Source organism: Terrapene carolina, unplaced genomic scaffold (genome assembly GCF_002925995.2).
Source record: "Terrapene carolina triunguis isolate 2854851 unplaced genomic scaffold, T_m_triunguis-2.0 Scaffold49, whole genome shotgun sequence".
Taxonomy (NCBI): domain Eukaryota; kingdom Metazoa; phylum Chordata; order Testudines; family Emydidae; genus Terrapene; species Terrapene triunguis.
The window spans coordinates 2,219,390-2,245,112 of record NW_020664400.1 but is presented as its reverse complement, the minus strand read 5'-3'; the positions used below and the strand labels follow the sequence as shown (position 1 = coordinate 2,245,112).

Sequence of the window (25,723 nt, the reverse complement as noted above, 5' to 3'; positions counted from 1 at the left end):
CGGGCAGGGCGCCTCCTCCGGCCACAGGCTGCAGTGACGATTGGCCGCCGCTGGAGCTTTACCCGGCAGCTGCAGGCGTGTTAGTGAGCTGAGTCGAGCCCAGCCCTGCCCCATTCCCAGTCCAGGGAGAGGCCACCTCAAAGGGGGGAGGCCCCAGCACCAGGGACCTTCCTGCCGGGCACCCTCCTGCTCCCTCCCTCCTCAGGGCAGCCTCAGTCTCCCCCACAACCAGACACCCACAGGAGACCCCCTCTCCCAGGGCTCCCCCTCCCTTCTGGACCCCCCCCAGGGCACACCCAGTCCCCCCCGTGACCAAACACCTACAGGGGACCCCCTCTCCCAGGGTCCCCCACCAGGACACCCTCCAGTCTCCCCTATGACCAGACACCCACAGGGGACCCCCTGTCCCAAGGATCCCCCTCCCTGCTGGAGCCCCCCAGGGGACCCCTCCCTCCCAGGGCACATCCAGTCCCCTCCCCCGACCAAATACCCACAGGGGATCCCCACTCCCATGGCTCCATGACCCCTCCCTGTTGGGGACCCACCCCCAAAGCTCCCCCTTTCTACTGGGCACCCCCCAGGGGACCCCCCTCTGTGCCAGATATCCCCCACCCCCTTCTCTGTCAGTCCCCCCCAGGGCTCCCCCTCCCAGCCAGACACCCCGCCCCCCAGGTGCCCCAGTAGCATTTATTTACACACACAGCTGGTTCTCCAGGGCATTCCTCTCCCCTCATGCACAGCAGGTGCCAGGAGCCCACCCTGCCCAGAGCTGTGCTATTCCCCTGTGCTGCAGCCGGCTTGCATCCCCCTGCCCTGGCTGCCAGCATGCCAATTGATCCCCCTCCCAACAGCCATGTGCCCTTTGCTGTTCCCCTGTGATCCCCTGCTCCCCCTCCACTCTGGCCCCACAGCCAGGGCAGCACAGAAGAAGGGAGAGAGGAGATCTGAGTCACTCCCTCCCCTTTTGCTTCAAGACATGAGCAGACCCCTCAATGATGAGGAGGATGAGTCCATAGGAGACATTTTCCCTTCTCCTTTCCCTCCTAGAGAACAATGGAGAAAGTTCTGGCCCCACTGAAAACAATGGAGACCCCCAGAGAACAATGGAGAATTTTCCCTCCCTCCCATCAGGATTCTTTTCCCCACTCTGAACTTTGGGGTACAGATGTGGGGACCCACATGAAAGACCCCCTACGCTTATTTTTACCAGCTTAGGTTAAAACTTTCCCAAGGCACAAATTCCATTTTTGCCTTAGTATCGCTGCCACCACTAAGTGATTTAACCAAACATTCAGGGAGGGCCACTTGGAGCCCTACCTTCCCCAAATATCCCCCCAAGCCCCTACACCCCCTTTCCTGGGGAGGCTTGAGAATAATATCCTCACCAATTGGTACAGGTGAACACAGACCCAAACCCTTGGATCTTAAGGGAGGGATAGCTCAGTGGTTTGAGCATTGCCCTGCTAAACCCGGGGTTGTGAGCTCAATCCTTGAGGGAGCCACTGGGGCAAAATCAGTACTTGGTCCTGCTAGTGAAGGCAGGGGGCTGGACTCAATGACATTTCAAGGTCCCTTCCAGTTCTAGGAGATAGGATATCTCCATTAATTTAATTTATAAAAAGAACAATGAAAAATTAATCAGGTTTTTAAAAGAAGAATTTTAATTAAAGAAAAGGTAAAAGAATCACCTCTGTAAAATCAGGATGGTAAGTACTTTACAGAATAACAAAAGACTCAAGAACACAGAGGATTTCCCCTCTAGGCAAAACCTTAAAGTTACAAAAACAGGGATAAACCTTCCTCTTAGCACAGGGAAAATTCACAAGCTAAAACAAAGGGTAATTTAACACATTTCTTTTTTGCTATTACTTACTATTTCTGCCAGACTAGATGCTTAGTTTAGATATGCTTAAGGAGATATAATTTTCCTGTCCTGGTTTCTTGGCTGGCTCAGAGAGACACAGACCAAAACCTTCCCGCACAGATTTGAAAGTATCTTCTCCCCTTATTGGTCCTTTTGGTCAGGTGCCACCCGGATTATTTGAGCTTCTTAACCCTTTACAGGTAAAAGAGGAATTAACCCTTTGCAGGGTAAAGAGGGGTTTTATGCTACCCTTAGCTGTATGTTTATGACACTCCCAGAGAGGATAATTGAGTATTCCCGCTCCTCATAGACAACAGTTCTGCCCCTTTGTTCTCCTGGGGTTTGCTGACCCTGATCTTCTGCACTAGCTGTTCCTGGCCCCTTCCCAGAGAGAAGACGGGCATGGAGGGGCACTTGGGCTAAGAGTCTGTCTGGCAGCTCCTACTGACTCCACTTCGCCCCTTCGCCTGCTCTCACCTTCCTGGTTCTTCCCCCTTTGGCCCTTTCACCCCCATTCCATGCCCCATCCCCTGCCCCCCTCTCCCCACTCCTCTAGGGCTTGCCCACCTAGATCCCTAAATCGCTAACTATCTGCACCACCCATACACAACCTAGACTTGAAATCACTTAACCAGGGCAGGCCCTGCCAGCTGCACATGTGGCTGCCTAGCTGCCCTGGGCCCCCTCCCCCAGGTCCCTGCATTTGTCACTGTGCCAGGGAATGTTGGGTTTAGTTAGTCATGTCTCAGCCAGGGCGGAGGAAGGTCAAATTGGGAAGGTGCCCACGCCCCGGGATACCCTGCAGCTTCCCCCAGGGAGAGTTGCAGCCGCTTATCCAGGCAGGGCTCAGTCAGTAGTGTGAGACTGTCTCTGCACAGGGAAAGGTGCTGAATAATCCAGCAGAGGGGCAGTGCCCCCACTCAAAGTACACTACGCTCTGAGCCAGCAGCACTGACAGCCTTAGAGACCATGGCTGCTCCCTGAAGGTGTTTCCAGCTCCCTCTAATAAACCCTGGCCTTGGCTTGGTAGAAAGGACTTGTCAGTGCAAGGGCCACGTTGCTGCATGGCTGGAGCTTTCATGGCACTGGGATGTTGGCCCTTGTGCTGGGTCTCTCCTAGCAGCTCAGCTCTGCTGGCCCCTGCCATCCTCAGGGGATCCAGGCTCCTGGAGGCTGGAGCCAAGGTTGGCAGGCAGGGCTGGACTCCAGACAGGGGCAAATCTTTGGTGCACCTCGGTGCCGCCTGTTCTCTATCTGTGGCATCCAGTCTAGTCTCCAGTGGGCCGTAGGACTGTGGTGGCTGGGTTTGGTGGACAAGCGCTGAACAGTGTAGGTGGCCTGTGCCAGACTGAAGATCAGACTAGAGGATCTGGGGGTCCCTTTTGGCCCAAAACTCTCTGACTCTGCCAGGGATGGGTGCTTCCTTCCAGGCTGTTGCACTCCAGAGCAGGCCATGCTTTAAGCCCGATGCCCCCACTTCCTGGCAAGCCCTGAAACCTGGCAGGGTTCAGAGATGCAGGGGAGGGGTCTTCTCCCCCTCCCCACCTGCCAGGGGCTGGCTGCTCCGGCGACCTAGCACCTGGGCAGGTTTCTGGCTTGGGATCACCCAGCTGGTTTCCCAGTAGGCCCAGCACAGATCAGGTTGGCCTGTCTCTGGCCCCTACATGGCCAAAATCCTGAGTCCAGATTACTTTGTCCTATAGAAAAGGCCACTCTGCAGCCTCCTCCCCCCTCCCCCAGACAGCCAAGCCTAACCCACAGCCACCTGGCTACAGACAAAGCAAGGTGGCAAGGCCCAGAATTCCCTGCCCAGACAAATCCAGCTCGGGGGGTCGATGCTCCTACCGTACAATATCCCAAATCAGAACAGAGAGAGCCAGTGAAACCCAGCAGATGCCAGGGACTTGCTGCTCTGTGCCAGTGCTATTGTGCTGTGAGCCCCAAGTGCAGGCATCTCAGTGGGATGTATCCCTGACCCCCAGCAAACCCTGACAACTCAATGCTAATGATCCCACTAGCTTTTTGCATGGGAAGCAATCCAGTGACCTGGGCCGTGTGCTTCCATTCAGGTTCTCCACCCTCCCCGCCCTGGGCTGTCTGAGCACCTTGGAGATCCTCTCTACCCAGGAGATCCCAGCTCGGCCTGCTGACCAGGTCTGCAGCAGGGCAGAGCTCTTTCCTGGCAGTTGGTATCATAATCATATCTTGGCAGCTTGAATGAGAAACTCAGACATCACATACTGCGGCTGCCTCCTGCCAACAGGGAGAGGAACAGATGGCCACGACAAGTGATGATACAGGAGAGCTGCCGCTGGGGATGGAGGAAGCTCAATACACAGGGAGGAGGGGGGGTCAAGGGCTAATCCCAGGGGATCAGAAACGCCCTAGTGGCTGCATTACCCCTCTTGGGAGAGGAATCATACATCGGGGCAGGAATGTGCCCTTTGGAAGTCTCCATAGCACCCTGCATGTCCCCGGGGCCATATAAATAACAATCATTGTAAGGGACAAAATATCTGGCAGTAGGGTGTAGTGGTCCAAGCACAGGCCTGGCATCCAGCACTCCCACCTCTGGCCCTGGCCAGGCCTCTGTGTCTACGCAGAGGGGGCACATGAAGCTTCATTGAGGTGCGATGCTCTGCGCACCCTGACCGCTTCACAGTTGGAATCCACATCTCCCTGCATCTTCCCTGCCATGCTACAGAGTCCTCCTACCCACTAGCCGTCACAGATCCGCTGCACTTTCTCCTGCAGGAGCCGGGGAACCAGCCCATCCCTTCACAAACCCTGGGCAGGTGCCTTTTGCAGGGGGCTCCGCCATCTCCCCCAAAGCAGCATCTTCAAGCCTCGCCCTATTTCTTCCTTTCTGCTCAAGCTTGCGGAGATCTTTACACTTTGCGGAGCCCTTTCTCCCCAGGGCAGAGTGATGAGCCGCTTTCCCAACCTGCTGGGGAGAGGAAGCCTGGCTCCAGACATACTATCCCAACTTGTTTTTCAAGTTACCGCTTGTGCTTTGGCACAACAAACCCAAGCATGCTCTCCTGCTTTGATTACTATCTTTGTGGGAAACTGAGGCAAAACCCCTGCATTCTGCACCACACTTGGTACAGGTGGCCAAGGCAAAATCCTCACTGCCAGTGCCTGGGGGTGTCTATTGGGTGGCCAGTGCTGCAATAGCTGGGCCTCTCGGTCTTTAATGTATTTATCCTCACACACCCCTCCACGGCAGGGCAGGGCCTGTCCCACCATTGTATTGATGGGGAAACTGAGGCACAGGGCTGCTAAGTGACTTGCCCACCATCACACAGGGACTCTGGGATTTAACCATTCTAGTCTATTCTCCCCCTGTGCCCTGCCCAGTGATTGCCAGGGCGTGGCTCACTGCTGGCACTCATTCCCCCTCTGCACTGATCCCTACAGTTACTGGGCTGCAGCCCTTGAAATGGGTCCAGGCAGTTTGGAAAATCCCACTCTGCTTCCCCGCCGCAGGGAGAATAGAACAGTCCACCCCACCCACGTGGCTGTTCCCACACAAACCTGCAAGGGGGGAGCAGATGGAGCAGAGATTTTTTCAACCCCTTCCTGGTCCGGTCTAGGCTGTGGAATGGGGGAAGAAATGCACCAGCTGCACTGAGCAAACCAGCAGCGTAAGTCACAGGGGCAGCACGCAGCTGCACGCCGGACTTTGGCCAGCTCTCTGTGTTACATTGATGTCAAGTGTTTCATGGGAAAATTTGCAGGTAACAGTCAACTGTGGATTTAGCACTGGTGCAGCCCTAGTGTGCGAAGCCTTCAGCATATGTACAGGGCCCGCACAGGGCCAGCTTCCCCCAGGCATGGCCTTGCCAGCTGGCCCTTAGCCCTAATTTGGGCAGGGGCCACAGGGCCATTTCAACCCATGTTCCTTGTGGTTCTCAGCCTCTCTGCTGAGCCTGCCCCATTAGTGCAAAATGTGGAGGTGAGTTTGTGATGCGGGAGCTGGAGCTGAGACTCACCAAACTCATCTCACATAGTCCCCCCTCCAGAAAACTGCTAGCAGAGGGGAACTGAGCGGGGCTGGAGTTGGACTGGTTAGAAGCTTTGGAGCTCGGTGCACTTTCTCCAGGGCTTCCAGGTGCTGGGGAAGGGACAGGGGCGGCTCTATGTTTTTTGCCATCCCAAGCACGGCGGTCAGGCGGCTTTCGGCGGCGTGCCTGCGGGCGGTCCGCTGGTCATGCAGATTCGGCGGCATGCCTGCGGGAGGTCCGCCAGTGCCGTGCCTTCAGCGTCCCTGCCGCCGAATTGCCGCCGAAGCCGCGGGCCCGGCAGACCGCCCGCAGGCATGCCACCAAACGCAGTCTGACTGCCGCCCTCACTGCGACCGGCAGGCCCCCCCTGCGGCTTGCCGCCCCAGGCACGCACTTGCTGCACTGGTGCCTGGAGCCGCCACTGGGAAGGGAGATGCTCTGTTATGTAGCCCTGTGTGACACACCTACCAAGTGTGTGAGCGTCACATGAAGGTCATGACACTGGACAGGGCTGCCCTGAAATCTGATTCACCCTCCAGCCTGGGTTATCTCACTCTAGGATGACCAGATAGCAACTGTGAAAAAACGGGTCAGGGGGTGGAGGGTCAGAGGTGCCTGTATAAGAAAAAGTCCCAAAACACGGGACATCTGGTCACCCTATCTCACTCAGATCTAGGTTTCCACCCTGTTTACACAGGGAGGAGGGGAAAGTTCTCCACAAGAGTCACCATCTTTTGTGCTTAGCTTTAGGAGTGATGTCATGTGGCTCAGGCTGGATCCACTCACAAACCTGCACCAGTTTAATGAAAGGGGTGATTTGAAGACGGTTTAGTTCAACTGGCACAGCTTTGGGTGGAGGTTCTTATATCTGTTTAACCCTTGCATGGATCAGCAGATCTCTTACAGGGGCAAATGAAGCTTAGCTAATATAAACCAAGTTAAAGCAGAGAAAGAGTGCTCACACAGGGGTTTGCATGGATTTCATTGCATTGTTTTTTAAACGGATTTTAAATTAAACTGTTGTAAATCCTCAGTGTGGATTGGAGCAACCTGTGTGGAACCTGGAGCGAAGAAGGGAAGAGTTTGGGGGAGGCACCACCAGGGAGTCAGTCTGCATGCACATGTCTCGAATGTTGGCTGCAGTTGCAGCACTTCTTTAAATCATTTTCTGAGCAAAGATCTGGTTTAGTTTTACTAGTGTGGAGACCTTTCATGGTACAGGAGACAGGGTGGCAGTGGACAGTCTGATGTAGTCTGTAGTCACGCTGAGAGCTAGAAAGCCAGAGGAACCCCAGCATCCTCATTAGAAATCCCCTTTGGATTCATTACATCAGAATCCTCTTGCCTGAATGCCCCACCAATATCTCAGTGCCCCCTGCTGTCCACGCTCCCTCCTGAACCCCAAGACTAGTGCTCCTGTCCCATGTCACTCACTAACAGCCTTTCCCAGCCCTGCTTAGCTTGTAGCTCCTGGCAGGGCAGAAAGCTGAGCCCTTCCCACAGGTTAATGAATAATCAGGCTATTTGCTTTCAGGGCCTTGCTGTGATCCTGAGTCTATGGCAGAGGCAGGACTAGCCCTCGGAAGGACACCCAGCCTGAGGTAACTCACTTCCACCAGTGATCAGTCCCAGCCCACCACCGGTCTGAGGAGGGGCCATCCCAGGCGTATCCCCAAAACAGCCACAGACCCTCCACACACCTGTTACACTCCACCTACCGCGTACAGTGGGCCTCCAGTTCATGTGCCATGGGGAGGTTTGGGGGTGTTGGCAGAGCCGTGGATTCAGGGGGTGCCCAAGTGTGGAACAGTGGGGTGGTTGTCAGGAGGGGAGTGGAACACAGAACGGAAATACCCAGGGGAGGGGCTGTGGGTCAGGCCCAGGGAGCATCTGTGAACTGGGGAGGAGGAAGCCTGTGTTTGTAATAGCAGGAGTAGCTGTAGGTCAGGATTGGGGGGCACTGGCAGAGCTCAGTGTGAATGACAACTAACGTGTAAAACAATACTTTTGAAAATCTGCTTCTCCCTCCCTCCCTTTCCACGGCTTCTTTGTGTCACCAGAGTGGGAGGAAGTGCTCTTTCTGGGGTGCATATTGCTGCAGCGGTGCTCAGAGAGCTGGACCCCCCTCATTAGAAAGAGAGGGGGTGGGCTCTGGGAGCCTGGAACTTGCTTCCCCCCACACACTCCAAAATAGCTTGAATTTGGCAACTTTCACTCTAAAAGATGCCTGCCGTCGAGGGTCTTTCGGGAGGGCGGGGGCACGCTGCTGAGGTGGTGAAGGGGCTCGGGGGCCAGCTTTGCTCCTGTGACATCAATGATTTGAAAGCTGCCGAGATTGGAGCTAGTTGAACTATACTGATTGTATAACTACCTCTGTCAGGACGCCCAGAGCCTGTAGTATTTTAAATCTAAATAAACAGAGGAGGAATAACTCCGCTCCTGGCCAGTATGTCAGAGCAGGGCTAGCTCTCCATGAACTCTGTCCCATGGCACCGAGCCTGCCAGAGACCCATAGCGATGGGAATTCACTGGTGATTCCCCTGCTTGCTGTGGACTGTACCGTTTCCCAAAGCTCCACCCCACTCACGCCTAGTCGCAGGCCCCCTTGGCCTGGCACCTTGGCTTTGATACAAGGGTAGTTGCCTTGTTCTCCAAGGTGGCTTTCTGCCTTCCCAGTGGTCATGTGCCCTGAGGCTAAGAGACTATCCCTCCAGGGCACTGGAATGGGCTCTGCAAAGACACCACAGCATAGTGGGTTCTGATCCCAGCTCTGTTACAGGCTTCCTGAAAAGCCCCTCCCCATGACTCAGCTTCCCAGCCTGTAAAATGGGGCTACACTGCTTCCTTATGTCCCAGAGGTGTTGCCAGGCTGCTTAAAATGTGAGCTCTTTGAGGCAGGGACTGCCTCCAAATAACAAATGCAGTGGTGTTTGTAAAGAGCTTTGAGATCCTGATGTGGAAGGGACTAGGGGAGGGCGAAGGGTTAATATTATAAGGTGGTGACAAACCCAGTATGACCACCTAGGCCTGTGTGTTTCTCACTGAGCCATGCACCAGCCACTGAGAAGGTTGTGGCAGCAGCAGAATCCAGCCTGCTTCCTTCTGCTCCAAAAGCACAAGGAGAATCTCCATTAGGTGTTAGCAGTACAGGACCTCTGACACACAGTTGAGCAGCTCAGATCCAGCTTTCCCTCACACACTTATGCTGTTCATAGCCCTTCCCTGTTCAGGAGGTTGGGTGGTGCTAATGTCCCCGGGTTGTCCCTGGTTATCCCAGGGCTGAACTGGCACAGATTTTCCAAAGAGCTATGGAAGAGAAGCCAGGAGCCCAGCTTCCAGACACAGGCTCTAACATCAGCCTCTGAGCAGGCTGCCCCCATGGTGTGATTGCAATGAGGCATGGATGGTATCCCCAGTCCCTGGGATCAGACGCAGCCGGCTTCTCACTGTGGCGACCACCTGAGGGGAACTGGGCTTATTTAGTCTGAAGAGAAGAGTGAAGGGGACGTGATAGCAGCTTTCAACTACCTGAAAGGGGGTTCCAAAGAGGATGGAGCTAGGCTGTTCTCAGTGGTGGCAGATGACAGAACAAGGAGTAATGGTCTCAAGTTGCAGTGGGGGAGGTCTAGGTTGGATATTAGGAAACACTATTTCACTAGGAGAGTGGTGAAGCACTGGAATGGGTTCCCTAGGGAGGTGGTGGAATCTCCATTCTTAGAGGTTTTTAAGGCCCGGCTTGACAAAGCCCTGGCTGGGATGATTTAGTTGGTGTTGGTCCTGCTTTGAGCAAGGGATTGGACTAGATGACCTCCTGAGGTCTCTACCAACCCTGTGATTCTGTGATTCTATGATTCAATCTGCCTGCTTAATGGGGCTGGTGCAGCAGCCTCATGCAATGGCGTAAAGGGCAGCTTGGGCCAAAGCCTGGCTTCTAGATCAGATTAAATGCAAACACCAGACACACACTCACCTGGAAACACACAGCCCAGCTCCTTCCTTAATTCCCCTCTCCCCCATAACTCACCTTCCCCACCACTGTGTACGACCCATCTAGAGATGGGGCTGGTCTCTGCTCCTAGTGCCCCCTAAGCAAACTGCTGGAGTCTATGGGCTCTCCCTAGGCTCCCCCTCTGCTATTGAGGCCATGTGTTGTGGGCTGCCTGTCTCTTGGGGCAGGACGGACCCCATGAGCCACGAGGAGGCGGTTCCCGCTGTGCTCCTGCCTCTAGCTTTCCTGTGTTGCCAGGGGCAGCTCCAGGAACCAGCGCAGCAAGCGCGTGCCTGGGGCGGCAAGCCGCAGGGGGCGGCGCGCTGGCAGTCAAGCCGCCTTTGGCGGCATGCTCGCAGGAGGTCTGTTGGTCCCGCAGCTTCGGCGGCAATTCGGTGGCGGATACGCCGAAGGCGCAGGACCGGCAGATCACCCGCAGAAACGCTGCCGAATCCGCGTAACCAGCGGACCGCCCGCAGGCATGCCGCCGAAGGCCGCCTGACTGCCGTGCTTGGGGCAGCAAAAAACACAGAGCTGCCCCTGCATGTTGCTGCATCCAGGACGCTGCTGTCCAGAAGCCTCAGCCCCAGAGAGGACGGGAAAGGCCTTTAGCACGTCCCACACCGACTGCTTCTGCTCATTACCTACAGGGATCCCCAGATGCTCCCTGCCCATGTGCAGCTCTCTGAGTGCTCAATCCCAAGATTCTCCCAATGGGTCAATGCTATTGCATCCGATCCGAATGCCGGTAATGCAGCCCTAGGCCCCAGCGCGGCACCTGCTCCCAGCCATGTTTGTTCTGTCTTCACATCGCTCCGGTTTCGGTAGGAGGGAAGCAGCAGCAGCAGGATCGTAGGGCAGCAGCCAAAGTGCATGCACAGAGCCCTGCCACACAGCTCACGGCCAGCGCAGCCACCGGATGCCCCAAGGCATGCAGACATGCCACCTGGCCCAGTGATGGCGCATTGCAAGCTGGGTATTGTAGCCACCGAGGATGCCAATTAGGTGGCAGTTTGCATGTAATTAATATGTACAAAGGAGGCAGCGGCCACAGGCTCTTGTGTGGGCAAAGCTTGGAGACAGCATTACATGATTTAGGTCAGTTAATACCAGGGGAGTTGGGAGGATCTTTGGAGGTTGTTTTATTGAGTGCGTGACTCCCACTGCTTCCCCCTCCCATCTCCAGGTCTTGGCAAGCCTTTGAAACGAGAAGCATTCCTGTCCTTTCGCAGCTTGCTAATGGGCATGCTTGGGGGAGCTCAGTTTCCCTCGCCCTTTGCCAAACAAAATGCACTGGTCTCTGCCAGCTCTAGTCCAGCTCTTGCAATAGGTTTGCTCTGTGCTGTCAGCTCGCCTGCAAATGAACTGCCTTCTGAGCCCACCAGCTGTGATGCCGCAGACCTGCGCAAGAGAGCTAAATTGTGTGAATGTGAGCTGTAATCGGGTGGATCTAGACACCAAATTGTCTCCAAATTCATCTCCTAACAGCTCTGAATCATATGCCGTAGCTTTATATCCTGCAGGTCTGTAATCCATGGTCAGGTCTAACACAAAGCAGCCCATTTCTTGGAAAGAAGATGTGTTTTTCCCAGAAGACACCCTTGTATGATTCCTCCTGAGTGATGTTGCCTAGCAGTTTGCATCATCTTTCCGCTCCAGTGGGGTGTACTGTAGCTGTCCAATGCCCTGGGGGTACAAGCGAGCCTCCCAGCCGGGGTCGACAGACTTGGGCTACTGGGGCTCAGAGCAGTGCTCTAAAAATAGCAGCGTAGACAGCGCTTGGACGTTGCAGCTCTGACTGGAGGTCTTGCTCTGAATCCCACCCCCTGCCTAGGCTTCAGAGCCCAGAGCTCTAGCTCTGAGCACACATTTATTGCAGCCAGTGGGAGCGGAGGGGGCTGGCAGCTCCAAAAATCAGGCCATTACTGAGTCACTCTGTGATGCTGCTTGGAGGAGTAAAGCATTCTGGGAGGGAATGTGACATCTCAGTGTTCATTTTTCATCTAGATGCAGAAATCCTTAGGGGAGCATCCAGAATCTCTGAGCATCACTGCATTGTATTGGGGCGGGAGGGTTCCCTTTCCACAGCATGTCTGCTGAGTGCCCGCTCCCTGTGTCCTTATTAATACAGGTGTTTGCAGGGAAATCGTCCCTGCGCTCCTCTCTGGATAGGGATGATTAATTATTGCAAGTAATACACTGTGATTAAACTGTCAAGCATGGGGCTTTAAAGACAAATCAGCAACTGCCGGTCCCTTTCCCCAACCAGCTTGCTGCTTAAATTAGACATAACAGTGCGTGGGCAGGTTTCTCTTCCCCCTGCTCCTTCCCCAAATGCAAGGTCTGACTCAGATTCCAGAGGTGAAAAAAACCTCCAAACCTCGAGCTTAAGCAAAAATCCCAGGTTTGTTTTGGAAGATACAACCATGCCTATTGGTTCGCCCCACCCCAGAGCTGGAGAGACGCAGATTTCAGTGCATCTAAACACACCAGTGGTGTCCCAACATCCTGGGTCACAGGGACGTATTCAAGAGGGGAGCCTCTGATACTTCAAGCTGGGTTCACTTCCAGCCCCAGTGTGTTAGTTATATCATCTTAAGAGTGCCTTAGACACAAAGGGCCTGATTCCAACCTTACATGGATTTTACCCGACTTCAGTGGAGTTACTGCTGAATTCTATAGATACGAGACCAGAATGAGGCCCCCAGGGGACCAAATTCAGACGACCTGGGTAAAGGGAAAAGAGTGTAAAACTAAGGGAGCATGACTCTAGCACCTTGGGGGAAGAAGGTGTAGATTATTGAGCTCGTCACCTCTGTATTTGGCCCAGCCAGGCCAAGCTGCTTAGGTGTATCAGGAGGGTTTGCTCATCAATGACTTTGGCTGCCAGACTCCCAATTGCCCTCAGTTATAGTCATGCAATTTAAGTGGGGTTGCCACGAGCTCATATGGGCAGAATCTGGCCACCTGCATTTAAGGAGCTGCTGATTTCTTCTCTGGGCTCACTTGGCGGCAGAAACATGAGGAGGTGTGGTTGCTACCGTCTCCTTCCTTTGCAAACCCAGTCGTAGTGCTGTTGGACTGGCTTGTGGCCTCAGACCAGGCCTATGCTTTACGCACCTCCAGCTGTATAGCACACTAGCCTGGGGCTTGGCAGACAGGATTCAATTCCAGGTGTAGACTTCTCGGGTAAGTCATGTAGTGCCTTGTGCCTCAGTTTCCCGTCTGAAGCCATAGAAGTGCTGTACATAGGGTTAGAGTGGTGCTGGGGGGCCTAGGGTGGCTGTCATTAGACAAACCTGTGTTTGAAATCTTTGCCTCGGTTTTCACCTGCTGTTGTTATTCATGGGTTGTTCCTTGCAAGTTGGAAGTTGAAATCAGTCTCCTGCCCAGATCATTCTTCTCCCCTGTGTGGAGACAGACTGGACCCACGTCTGCCTTCAGTCACGCCTACACCAACACTGACTTCCTTCCCTGGTGTATGTTTGTGGGGCACTCACAAGAGCTGGGCACATTCCAGGCCAGAATTCCCAAGAGGTGCAGCACCCAGCTGGTCTCTAAGTGGGGGTAGGATTCTCCATGGTTCTTGGTGGGCACTGGACCCTTTGGGCAAGCTGGCCGCCAGTGGTATATTACTGCAGTGTTGCTCACTAGGGCTAAACTTCTGGCCATGCACATTTATTATCGGGGCCATCCCCAGGCTGAGGGACTTGAGCTAGAACCCTAGGAGAAAGGTTCTAGTCGCGGGTCCCTTCTGCTCTCTGTGGGCCCAGTAGCGAGCCAGCACTAACTCCTAGCAGGTAAAGCTGTACCTGAGGAGCCCAGGTTCACGGAGAGCCAACCCAACAGCCAGCTACCAAACTGCAAGAAATGAACGTGCTGCAGCCAGCGACCCCGGGAAGCAGGGCACCACCCTATGGGCACAGGCCCCACTACCGGAACTTGCAATGCTCCTATGGAATTGGGAGGGATTGGAGACAGAAAGCGCCACTTTCGGCATTCAGCCAAGGGCTCCCTGTGCTCCAGTCCACGGTGGCCTACGGACAGCTGCCAGGTGAGTGCTTTACTCAAGGCAACGGGGGCCCAGCACATCTCAGGGTGGCTGCCATGGGACCTCAGCCTGGAGTGCTCCGGGAGAGCAGCTTAGGGCACAGGCAGGACTGGGCGAGCAGGTTCTACATGTTTCTTGTTCACCAAACTTGGGGGAGGCAAAGGGGTCACAGCTGAACAGCAGCACCCACAGTCTCTTGACTTGGCTCCCATGGCCTTTGCTCCACACTCTCTCTCCCCTTTAGATTTTCTTTTCCCCGGTTAATTCCTATTTCACTCTCACTGGGGGTTCTTCCCCTTGATCGCTGCTCCCTGCCCGCCGGTAGCAACAGTGCCAGGAGACATTTCCATGCAAGGCCTCCAAGAAAAGCTGCCTGCTTGGTGGGGGACACGTAGAGCCATTTGGCCTGGATGTCTCTGTGGGTTAAAAATGACCCGGGGGGTGAAGTACCTGAATGTGATGAAGGAAGGAAGGGCAGTCACATGGTGTGACGAACTGGGACTGTTCTTAATGTGGTCTTTGAATGCTGAGTGGGGAGTGTTGGCTGGGAAGGCAGGGGACGTTGGCTAGGACAGTCTGCATTGGGGGATGGGAGACTGGCCTTGAGGGAAGATACCTGAGCATGTAACGTGAGAACCCAGGAAGGGGTTAGAGGCCAGGTGACACCTTTGCCCGGGAAACTGAACAAAGGCTGTGGGAGGGGTCGCTGAAGGGAGAGTTTCAGGAGCTGGCTGGTGGAATGGCTGGGAGGGAGACAGGGCTCTGACCTCCCAAGGGGGCTGTGGTGCCCTGGGACCCCAAGATGGACCTAACTGAGGGGGATCCTGTTGTCTGTGCCTGCAAGACCTGTCTTGGACTGTGCTCCTGTTGTCTAAATAAACCTTCTGCTTTACTGGCTGGCTGAGAGTCATGGTGAATCGCAGGAAACTGGGGGTGCAGGGCCTTGTGTCCCCCCCCCACTCCGTGACAACTGGTGTCAGAGGTGGGATCTACTGCACCCCGTGGACGGCGCTTCCTGCAGTAAGTGACTGGGGAGCAGTAAAATGAAGGGGGATCGATGGGGACCAGGTGGGCTGAAGAGTCAGAGAGAGACGGTTCAGGGGGCGATTAACCCCTGGGAGTGTGTGACCAGAGAGAAGGACTATTGCAGTAACAGGGTCCCCCGGGGGCTCGCAGCGAGCGGTCCTGGGGCGGAGGAGTCTGCAGCCCGACCCTGGCAGAGAGGTGGTGACCTGAAGAAAGGCTGGCACACTAGGGGTCTCCCTGGAACGGTGGAAAGCGGAGAGCACAGGCCGGCGAGTGGCCAGCAGGAGGATGTATGCTAAACGCCTTAAGAGTGACCTGGTGGAGCTGTGCAGGCAGAGGGGGCTGCGCATTGGGAGGTCCACCAAAGAACAGCTAATTGCCCAGCTGGAGGAGAGGGATCGCTTGGATGAACCGAGCCCTGTCCCTGAGAGTAGCTGCCCGGCGGATGCAGCGTGGGCCCCGGGGCCTGACATGGCTGGGAGGGGTCAGACTGCTGCCGAGGACATCCCGAGACCCTGCCTACCTATGCCTCGGGGAGGGGTTGGGGGAAGCCCAGCGAATACCGAGGGCACCCTGACCCCGGCGGCCAGCAGGGGATCATCCCGGCGGAGCTCCCCGTCCTGGGAGCGGATGCGACTGGAATATGACAGGGAGCTGAGACTGAAAGAGCTCGAGTTAAGGCAGCAAGAACTGAAGCAGGAGCGGGAAGAGAAGGAGAAACAATGTCAGCATGAGGAGAAACAATGTCAGCATGAGCAGGAAGAGAAGGAGAAACAACATCAGCAGGAGGAGAAACAACGTCCGCATGAGCGGGACCAACGTCAGCATGAGCTGGAACTGACCAGGCTGAGGAGCAGTGAGGCCCCGGCTGTGGTGAGTGAGGGGGGACCCAAGACGGCAAAGAGCTTTGATAAGTGCTTCCTGGCCCAGCGTAAGGAGGGGGAGGACATGGATACCTTCCTGACGGCCTTTGAGAATACCTGTGAGCTGCTCCAGGTTGACCCTGCAGACAGGCTCCAGTTTCTCATCCCCTCACTGGACTCCACAGCCAGGGAGATGTACAGCCGACTGAAAGGGGCGGAGACAGGGGACTACGAACTGTCCAAAAAGGCCCTGCTCTGCGAGTTTGGGCTAACCCCTGAGATGTACCGGAAAAGGTTCCGGAATCAGCATAAAACCTGTGAGGTCACATACCTACAACTAGCCAACCGGGCGCAGCGGTATGCCCGCAAGTGGACAGCTGGGGCCCAAACTAAAGAGGACCAGCTTGACCTATTCGTACTGGAGCACGTGTATGAGCAGTGCCCATCCGACTTGAGGCGATGGTTGATGGACCAAAAACCAGAGAACCCACAGCACGCAGGCCAGTTGGCCGATGAGTTTGTGAACAGTCGGGCAGGGGATAACAGGGAGGAGTCCCAAAGGAACAGGCCCGTCACAATGCAGAGAGAGAGCGTTACCATGGGACCTCCCAGCGGGGAAAGACGGAAAACCCCCACCAAAGGGGAACATCCAGCGTCAGGGCCATCCGACCCGCTTGAGGGAACCCACGGGACATGGGCTGCTATCACTGTGGCCAGAAAGGCCACATACGAGCCCAGTGCCCCAGGCTCAGGGACAGACTGAGCAGACCGAACCCACAGAGGGTTGACTGGGTAGAGACCCAGCCGGGCGAGAGGCAGCATTCCCAGGGAAGGGGGGCTGGCAGAGTACCACCTGCTAAGAAGGGAGGAGAGCTCCAGGGCAGCTCCTCTGGGGGGCTGGATGCTCCAGACTCAGGGTTTTCGGTTTACAGGGTGGGCGCGGGGCTGCCCCTCCAGGGAGAGTGCCTTGTTCCCCTGGAGGTGGATGGGAGGAAGGTCAATGGATATTGGGATACGGGCACAGAGGTGACGCTGGCCCGGCCCGAGGTGGTGGCCCCAGATCGGGTGGTGCCCGACACCTACCTGACCGTGACCGGGGTGGGCAGGACCCCAGTCAAAGTGCCCGTGGCGAGGATACACCTGAAGGGGGGGGCCAAGGAGGGCCCCAAGGATGTGGGGGTGCACCACCATTTGCCCACTGAGGTGTTGATGGGGGGGGACCTGGAGGATTGGCCAAGCAACCCCCAGGGTGCCCTAGTTGTGACCCGTAGTCAGAGCCAGCGAGGGGCACGGCGCCCTGGCCTTGGGGAGCGGGCCTTGCCTGAGGCGCAGGACCCTAACCTGGTGGGGAGGGAACACCCAGGGACACGGCTCAGGGAGACTGTGGCTTCAGACCCAGCCAGCGAGAGAGAGCAGGTGGCCATCCCTGTCCCAGCTGCTGAGTTCCAGGCCGAGTTGCAGAAAGATCCCTCCTTGCGGAAGATAAGGGACCTGGCTGACCTCAGTGTGGTACAGACCATGGGGAGAGGTGGCTGGAAAAGGTTCCTGTGGGAGAAAGGGTTCCTGTACCGAGAATGGGCTCCCCCAGGGAAAATGGAGTCAGGGGGGATCAGGAGGCAGCTGGTGGTACCCCAGAAGTATCGCCGCCAGCTGCTGTAGCGGGCCCATGACATTCCCCTCTCAGGGCACCAGGGAACCTGGCGTACCCAGCAGTGGCTGCTATGGAGCTTTTACTGGCCTGGGGTCTTTGTTACTGTCCGACAGTACTGCCGATACTGTGACCCCTGTCAGAGGGGGAGGAAGGCCCGGGACAAGGGGAAAACGGCTTTAGGACCCTTGCCCAGCATAGAGGAGCCTTTCCAGAGGGTGGCCAAGGTTAAAAGGGGGGCTCTGAACCAAGAGAGCCCGAATCACAGACCTCCAGACTGGAAGGCTGGGAGAAGACCCCAGCCCAGTTGGAACCCCAGGGGTATTGGGGTGGGAAAAGGGCACAGGCCGCATAAACCTTCCCACATGCGAACTACGAGTGCCATCGAGCACCCCCGACCTAAGGGGGGGCGTGAAACTGGAAGGGCCTGGTGTAATTCTCACGAAGGAATGGGAGGGATGCTGGGGCATCCACGGGAACGGGGGTAGGTTCGAACTTCCCCGGGTCACTGGCTAAAGTGACCCCGCTCAGTTCGGTCTCGAAGGGGAGAGAGATGTGACGAACTGGGACTGTTCTTAATGTGGTCTTTGAATGCTGAGTGGGGAGTGTTGGCTGGGAAGGCAGGGGATGTTGGCTAGGACGGTCTGCATTGAGGGATGGGAGACTGGCCTTGAGGGAAGATACCTGAGCATGTAACGTGAGAACCCAGGAAGGGGTTAGAGGCCAGGTGACACCTTTGCCCGGGAAACTGAACAAAGGCTGTGGGAGGGGTCGCTGAAGGGAGAGTTTCAGGAGCTGACTGGTGGAATGGCTGGGAGGGAGACAGGGCTCTAACCTCCCAAGGGGGCTGTGGTGCCCTGGGACCCCAAGATGGACATAACTGGGGGGGATCCTGTTGTCTGTGCCTGCAAGACCTGTCTTGGACTGTGCTCCTGTCGTCTAAATAAACCTTCTGCTTTACTGGCTGGCTGAGAGTCATGGTGAATCGCAGGAAGCCGGGGGTGCAGGGCCTTGTGTCCCCCCACACTCCGTGACACATGGACACTTGCATGGTTCATAGGAAGCCTGTGCTACTGAGTGACCCGCGGCATGGACTGTGGGCCGGATTCGTAGAGGTGCTCAGTGTCCACAAAACTAGCTGAGGGGTGCCCTGAAAGTCAGATACTGTCTCCTAATTGTTTTATGGTTGGCATCACCATCCTCACAGGAAAAAAAAAAGCCCTTTTCACTTCCTCAGGCTCTATATACTTAAGAACATAAGAATGGCCATACTGGGTCAGACCAAAGATCCATTCAGCCCAGTATCCTGTCTACCGACAGTGGCCAATGCCAGGTGTCCCAGAGGGAGTGAACCTAACAGGTAATGATCAAGTGATCTTTCTCTTGCCATCCATCTCCACCCTCTGACAAACAGAGGCTAGGGACACCATTCCTTACCCATCCTGGCTAATAGCCATGACTTAACCTCCATGAATTTATCTAGTTCTCTTTTAAACCCTGTTATAGTCCTAGCCTTCACAACCTCCTCAGGCAAGGAGTTCCACAAAAGGCCTGAAAGGCTTTATTAATTATTATTATTATTTTATTGCTTGTTTTTTTTGCCTTAGGTATGTCAGGCATGTCATGCAGTAAAGGAATAGACCCCTGGCAGTATAGATGGTGGGAATGCCCTGAGATAATGGTATTTCGGAGGAAAACAACAAATTTTCCAGATTATAAAGGCAGGCTACCCTTAGTAGGTCCATTAGGTCACCGTTCAAAGAAAGTTATTGACTTATGCTAGGCAGTATAGCCCACTGCATAGGACTCTGGACTGGGACTTGATCTGGGTCCAATTCCCAGTTCTGTCACTGGACTGCTCAGTGACCTTGGGCAAGTCCCTTCCCTCTCTGTGCCTGTTTCCACATCTGTAAAATGGGGGTAATATTCTGTTTTAGCAAAGAGCCTTTCTCCAAATTGTTGCTCAGGTGTTGGAGTTGAGTGTTAATAAAAAACAAATATTTGTGGGGAGGGATAGCTCAGTGGTTTGAGCATTGGCCTGCTAAACCCAGAGTTGAGTTCAATCCTTGAGGGGGCCATTTAGGGATCTGGGGCAAAAATCTGGGGATTGGTCCTGCTTTGAGCAGCAGGTTGGACTAGATGACCTTCTGAGGTCCCTTCCAACCCAGATATTCTATGATTTCAAATAAAAATCTCATCCCCTCTCAGTTGGTCAGGTCACACTTGCATGATGGGTCTGGTGCCACAATCCTACCAGGTACTTGTAAAGATAATTAAAGGCCCATCCACTGAATTAGGGGAACAGCTCAGGATTTGTTCACACAACTAACCATTTTGCATGAACACTTGCATGTGTGGGCTATGCACATGTCAAACAGCTGCTCCAGCACCATTTGCACATGCAGCTAAGGAGGCCAAAAATGCCTCATAGAAACACAGCAAAATCTGTCATCACACCCAAAATATGAATAAATAAATCAACAGGGCTATTCCCCAGGTCTTCTTCCCACCTCTGTGCTCCTTCCTTTTATAGATCTGTCTATTCCCATCACTCATTTCACAGTCCTACTGTGCCATGGCCCACTCCATTCAGGAATCTCCTTTTTATACCTCCAAGCCCCCGTTCCCATGCTGCATGCCCTATCCCAGGGGTTCTCAGCCTGCGAGGTCATGAAGAGGTCCCAGGGGAATTAGCATTTCTATATGGCTAGATGGACAGGACAGTCCCAATGCTTTTTTTTCTGGAGGGTGGTATCTGTACAAGGCCCAATCTGTGCAAGGGTGGCAATGGCCTTGGGGGCGGGGAGGTAGGAGGGTTACAGTTCCAGGGCAGGGAGGTGCTATGTGAATGTCAGGAAGTCTCATGAATACTTTATTAGATGCAGAGGCACTGCCCTGTCTCACACACACACACACACACACACACACACACACATACCACGCCACTCAGGAGGTTACACACAATTTGTAGCCGCACAGTCCCAGCTTCTCCCCCAACCCCATTCCTGCCCCCAATCCCAGCCTTACTTCCCCATTCCCAGCCCACCGCTATCCCTCCCAGCCCCAGTCCAATCCCTCATTTCCAACCCCACAGCCTAACACTTAGTCCCATACCCCTAATCTCACCCCCCAAATCCCAGCCCCCCATTCCCACTTCAGCCCCTTTTCCAAATCCGCCCCCCCCATTTTCACCCCAGCCTCTTCTCCCAAATCCCAGCCCCCACACTCATCCCAACCCCTTTCCCCAAATCCCATCCCCTCCCACTCGCATCATACCCCCAAAAAATCCCATTCCACCCCTAATTCCAGCCTCCCCGCCCATCCCATCCCCCAACTCCCATCTCCTCCCAGCCCCGCCCCGTGCAGCGCCGCAGTGCGCATGCCCGCCATCTCCCTCCCGTTTCTCAGCGGGCACCGCCTTACCCGAGCGCTCGGGCTGTCACGGTCCCGCCCCATGGCACTGATTGGCTGCAAGAGCCCTCACTCGCCGGCGCCGCGGGCGGCGATTGGCAGCGGCCTGCGGGTGGGCGGGCGGAGCGGCAAGTATATAAACTCGGGGGGCGACCGCTCTCTTTCCGCTGCGCCGCACCCGCTGTTGAGGAGGAGTTGCTGCCGCCCAAGGCCCCCCCCTCTCACGCGACGCGCCATGGCCGCCAACCCCATCGTGTTCTTCGATGTCTGCGCCAACGATGAGCCGTTGGGGCGCGTCACCTTCGAGGTACTTGGGAGTAGGGAGGTCCCGCGAGGGGTCCGGCGGCGCCATTTCCTGGCAAGGGCACGAGCACGAGGCCATTTTGGGCGGGAGGGGGGCGCGCGCGGCGAAGGGAGCCGGCCGGCAGCGCGCGCGGGCGGTCTCGCGGGAGCGGGAGCGAGCGCGCGCCTCGTGGCCTCTGTGGGCTCCACGTGGCTGAGGCAGCCCGGGGCGCGACGAGCTGTCCCCAGGGACTGGGGGGAAGCCGGGAGCGCTCCTCGCCCCCGGAGGGAGGTTGCCCCGAAGGCGGCATGCGCTGCCGGCCCCACCCCGCGCCGTATCGGCCGGGATCGTAGCGGCGCCCCCCCCCCTCCTTCCCCTCTGCAGTGAGGCCGTTGCGTTGGGGGCGGCGCTCGCCTCTCTCCGGAATCCGCATCGCCGCGCTGGGCAGCTGCCCAGCGGGCCCGGGCTTTGGCTTGCTCGCTAAACGCTTCGAACTGCGGGCTTCCAGGCGGCTTCGGAATGTGCTGTAGTTGCTGGGGCTCGAAGCTGCTCATACACTCGCAGACCTCGCCCTTGATCAAGAGCTCATGGTCGCTAATTAGCCCCACGCTGTAATCGAAGCCCCCTCACGCTGCTGTCGCTCTCCAGACAAAGTCCCTCTCCAGGCCCTGCATCTCTAAAGCCCTGTTAGCGGCGGAAGGGATGTGCTTCATGCCGGAGTGAGATTCTCCGAGCCGTCATCTTGCCTCGGGTACTTCTTTTGAAGGCGAAGATCTGCTCTAGTCCCCAAGCTCTTAATCTTGTATCTATTCACTTTACTGGTAATAGTTAAATCAGAAATCATGGCATGGCGGTTATAGTATTTTGAACCCAAGGACTGCATGCTAAACTGCCTGCTTGTATAACTGCCCCTCATTTTGGGTCAGAAACCTCAAATTGTGAGCTTTCTCAAGCTCAGGTGTGAAAAGGATAGCAAGCTTTATTGATGCAGACATTCCTTTTTCTAACATGTAAGGGCTTGTATGGTATGGAGCAGAGAGCAAATGCCTAACAGTGCTGGGAGGGGGGTGTGAAGACCACTAATTCTCTGTAGCAAGCAACAGAGGGTCCTGTGGCACCTTTAAGACTAACAGAAGTATTGGAGCATAAGCTTTTGTGGGTGAATGCCCACTTCATCAGATGCAAATAATGGAAACTTCCGGAGGCAGGTATAAATCTTTGTAGCAGTACCTTTCATCAGGGCAACAAAGCACCCTGTAGTTTTTAAGCAAACCAGAGTTCAGACTGTCAGTAAGTGCTCTGACAATTGTACTCGATTAATCATTTGGTGTGTGTTTGCCAAACTCAAGGTTAATAGTAAGCTCATCACCAAGAGAGTTACATAAATCAGATTCTTGACTCCTTGGTATGCTTGTCATATAGCAAAACCTGTGTCCCAGTGGTTGAGAATAAGCTTTGAGCAAGGCTTTCTAACTGGTCTCATTAACCACTCAAATAACTTTCCTTTTGGAACATAAAGGCTTCTCCTATGAACAGGTGTGTAAGTGCATAAACTGTAGTCAACAGACAGTGCATTCTTTGTCCAGGGACTCCATTTTGTCTGAGTCCCTCTGACACAGTCCAGTCTGACAGAAAGAATAGTGGAAACCCACTGCTGCTTCCCGCACACTACTGTACCAGGAAATGAGCTTGGCTTAATAACCCTTCTAACAAGGTTGCAGTTGGACCAAGTGTATGCTTAGTTTTGTATGAGACAATCAGCTTCATAAAAGATGATACAGAGTCTTGTGAATGAATTTAATAATGGAGTCTAATCCTTGTTCCAGCTGCCAGGTTCTGCTCATATAAGGAGGAGCTGGTGGCAAAAGCCATGGAACATGATCTCTGAGGGAAGTAAAGCATGGCTTGCAGAATCCTGGATTGCATTTAAAGAAACAACTTCAACACCATGTAGACTTCTGTCATGGGTTTCGAGTGATGGAATATGGGTTTCGAGTGATGGAATGTAGCCATAGCACAACTTGTATTCAACAAACTACAGCTACTGCAAGATTCTCCCATAAATCGTTATGTTGTAGTATGCTGAGTTGTTTCTCCTGTTTTAGTAGTTGGCAAACACTCTTTAAGCAAAATGACTTAACTGACTCTTTTCTTCTTCTACAGCTGTTTGCAGACAAGGTTCCAAAGACAGCAGGTTTGTAAAAACCACTCAAGTTCATGGAGACTGCATTGCAGTCTTCAGTTTACTTTTATTAACAATAAGTTTGAAATTTTCACCCAGAGGCTTGCCAATGGGTGTTCCTATAAATTCCATCTAGTAATGACTGTCTTGCATTGACAGAAAACTTCCGTGCCCTGACCACTGGGGAGAGAGGATTTGGTTACAAGGGGTCCTGCTTTCACAGGATCATTCCTGGATTCATGTGCCAGGTATGAGTCACTGACTTTCTTACTACTTGGTTATGGCCTCTTTCAGTAGTTTTGTTGCAGCGCCTATACTTTGAAACAAAAGTGATTCTGCAATTTTATAGGACAGTCTTGCTTAGGGGTTCAAGACTGACAGTAAACAGACCAGAAGGCTGTCACTAGCCTTCAGGTTTTGTGCCTGATTGAGTAAAGGGGTGGCTTTGACTGTACTGGTAGCTTGAGCAGCAGTCTTGTATAGATTAGAAGTCTGCCTGACCGATTAGAAGGGTGGGCATTGCTGTGTTTCACTTCCAGTGCTTGCTTTTTTGCAGGGTGGTGACTTTACATGTCATAATGGAACTGGTGGTAAATCCATTTATGGTGAGAAGTTTGCTGATGAGAACTTCATCCTGAAGCACACAGGTCCTGGCATTTTGTCTATGGCAAATGCTGGCCCCAACACAAATGGATCCCAGTTCTTCATCTGCACGGCTAAGACTGAGTGGTAAGTACTGTTGGAATCTGTACTCTTCATTCATCTCTGAATTTACTCATCACCACCTCTTTAGGGTTTTATTAACTTTGCCATAGCCCTCTAATACATTGTCTAATAATTCTAGTGTAGTGTGGCCTGTTCAACAAAATGTTCCTGTGATCCTGATCAATGTACATAATGAAACCTCAAGCAATTCTGGTCTCAAGGTTTCTATGTAGTGAGGCTTCATTGAGCCCTAAACTACAGTTGCTGTAACAGTGCCCAGAAGCAAGTGTGTAATTCCCCAGATCCTCTCGTATCTGAGGGTAATACTTCCTGTCTGGTGGCTCATCTCTCACTTTTCCATTGAGCATGATGGGAGGCTGGTAATTTCTATAGCAAAAACTGAGTACTAACAAGGTTGCTGATTATACAAGCTTCCTGAAATCAGTGGTTTAATACAGTAGGTCACAAACAAGTCAGACTGGTGCTTCTCAGCAACATGATCCCATAAAACGTGTGTTTTCTCTTAGGTTGGATGGGAAGCATGTTGTCTTTGGCCGTGTCAAAGATGGGATGAAGGTGGTGGAGGCAATGTCTGGCCTTGGATCAAGAGAGGGCAAAACAAAGAAGAAGGTCACCATTGCTAACTGTGGGCAGCTGTCATAAAATTCCTTTCTGTCTTAACCAACCATTCCTTCTGTAGCTGGGGCTAACATACCATGGTGTTTAGCCCCTTGTAATTCTTGTGTTCCTGACTTACTGCTGCATTTCTATTGGGTTTCATTTCCCTTATCTTCACAAGTCTAGCTGCACTGCAGAGTTAAGTTTATGATTATGAAATTAAATAAATAAAACAAGCTAAACCACATGAGTTTTCTTTTTTATAAGGAAAATCTGCTTGGGGCATTTGTGTAGCAATCATGTATTTTCTTAAGAGTGGCAAGAAATCCCCTTCTCTGAAGAAGCATAGATTGGCTACTACCATTATGTAGTATCAGTAGCTAGGTTTCTAAAACTGTCCTACAGGGATTCCTTTAGGGAAATCCCTAGATTAAAACTGTTTTGGAAGCCTCTGTAGCTTAGTGTTGATGACCTGTCCCAGCAGCATGGGAGTTAGTGGATGCCTGCCAATTGAATACTCTTAAGGCCACTACAGAATGAATGGCTAAGCAGGGTTTTTAATGGTAAAATGTGACTAGAAACAACCACTGATAGTAAAACTCCTATTTAGTTAATTTGGTGCAGGGTAAGGTCCTAAGTGCTTAGATGCCTATTAGCAAAAGCCCTATTCTGTGTTTCGGAAACACAGCACAATGAGACACTGGGCAGGTTGACACTACAGCTGGGATCAATGCTCTGAGATCAATCCACCAGCTGTTGATTTAGCAGGTCTAGTAAAGACCCACCAAATCAACTGTAGATCGCTCTCCAGTCAACCCTTTATACTCTACCCCTGAGAAGAAAAGTAAGGTAAGTCGACTGGAGATTTTTCTCCTATTGACCCCAGCGGTAACTCGACCTAAGGTACGTTGACTCCAGCTATGTTGTTCATGTAGTGTAGGTTGACTTAGCCACTGAGTAGTTCATCTGCAAGCACTGCAATTTCTTAAATTTACCACTACTGCTCCTTGCAGTGTCCAGGCCAGGGGTGGCCAAACTTTTTGAGCCACATATGACAATCTTCAGAAGCTCAAGAGC

General features: G+C 53.8%; 1 protein-coding gene across 1 annotated transcript; it reads left to right on the top strand.

The window, feature by feature from the left end:
- The first annotated feature begins 21,078 nt into the window (after window positions 1-21,078).
- On the top strand, window positions 21,079-24,893 carry LOC113407613 (peptidyl-prolyl cis-trans isomerase A-like). Its single transcript, XM_026656568.1, has 5 exons — window positions 21,079-21,165; window positions 23,305-23,335; window positions 23,483-23,571; window positions 23,880-24,052; window positions 24,556-24,893. Exons 1-5 carry the CDS (start codon window positions 21,094-21,096, stop codon window positions 24,689-24,691), a joined length of 501 nt encoding a protein of 166 aa, XP_026512353.1. The 5' UTR covers window positions 21,079-21,093; the 3' UTR covers window positions 24,692-24,893.
- Window positions 24,894-25,723: the final 830 nt, after the last annotated feature.

Bases quoted from the DNA above. Each gene is read 5' to 3' on its own strand.
- LOC113407613 (XM_026656568.1), top strand. From the start codon at position 21,094: ATGGCCGCCAACCCCATCGTGTTCTTCGATGTCTGCGCCAACGATGAG. The intron at 23,336-23,482 runs GTTTGTAAAAAC...TTGCATTGACAG, and splicing joins CAAGGTTCCAAAGACAGCAG to AAAACTTCCGTGCCCTGACC. The intron at 24,053-24,555 runs GTAAGTACTGTT...GTTTTCTCTTAG, and splicing joins TGCACGGCTAAGACTGAGTG to GTTGGATGGGAAGCATGTTG.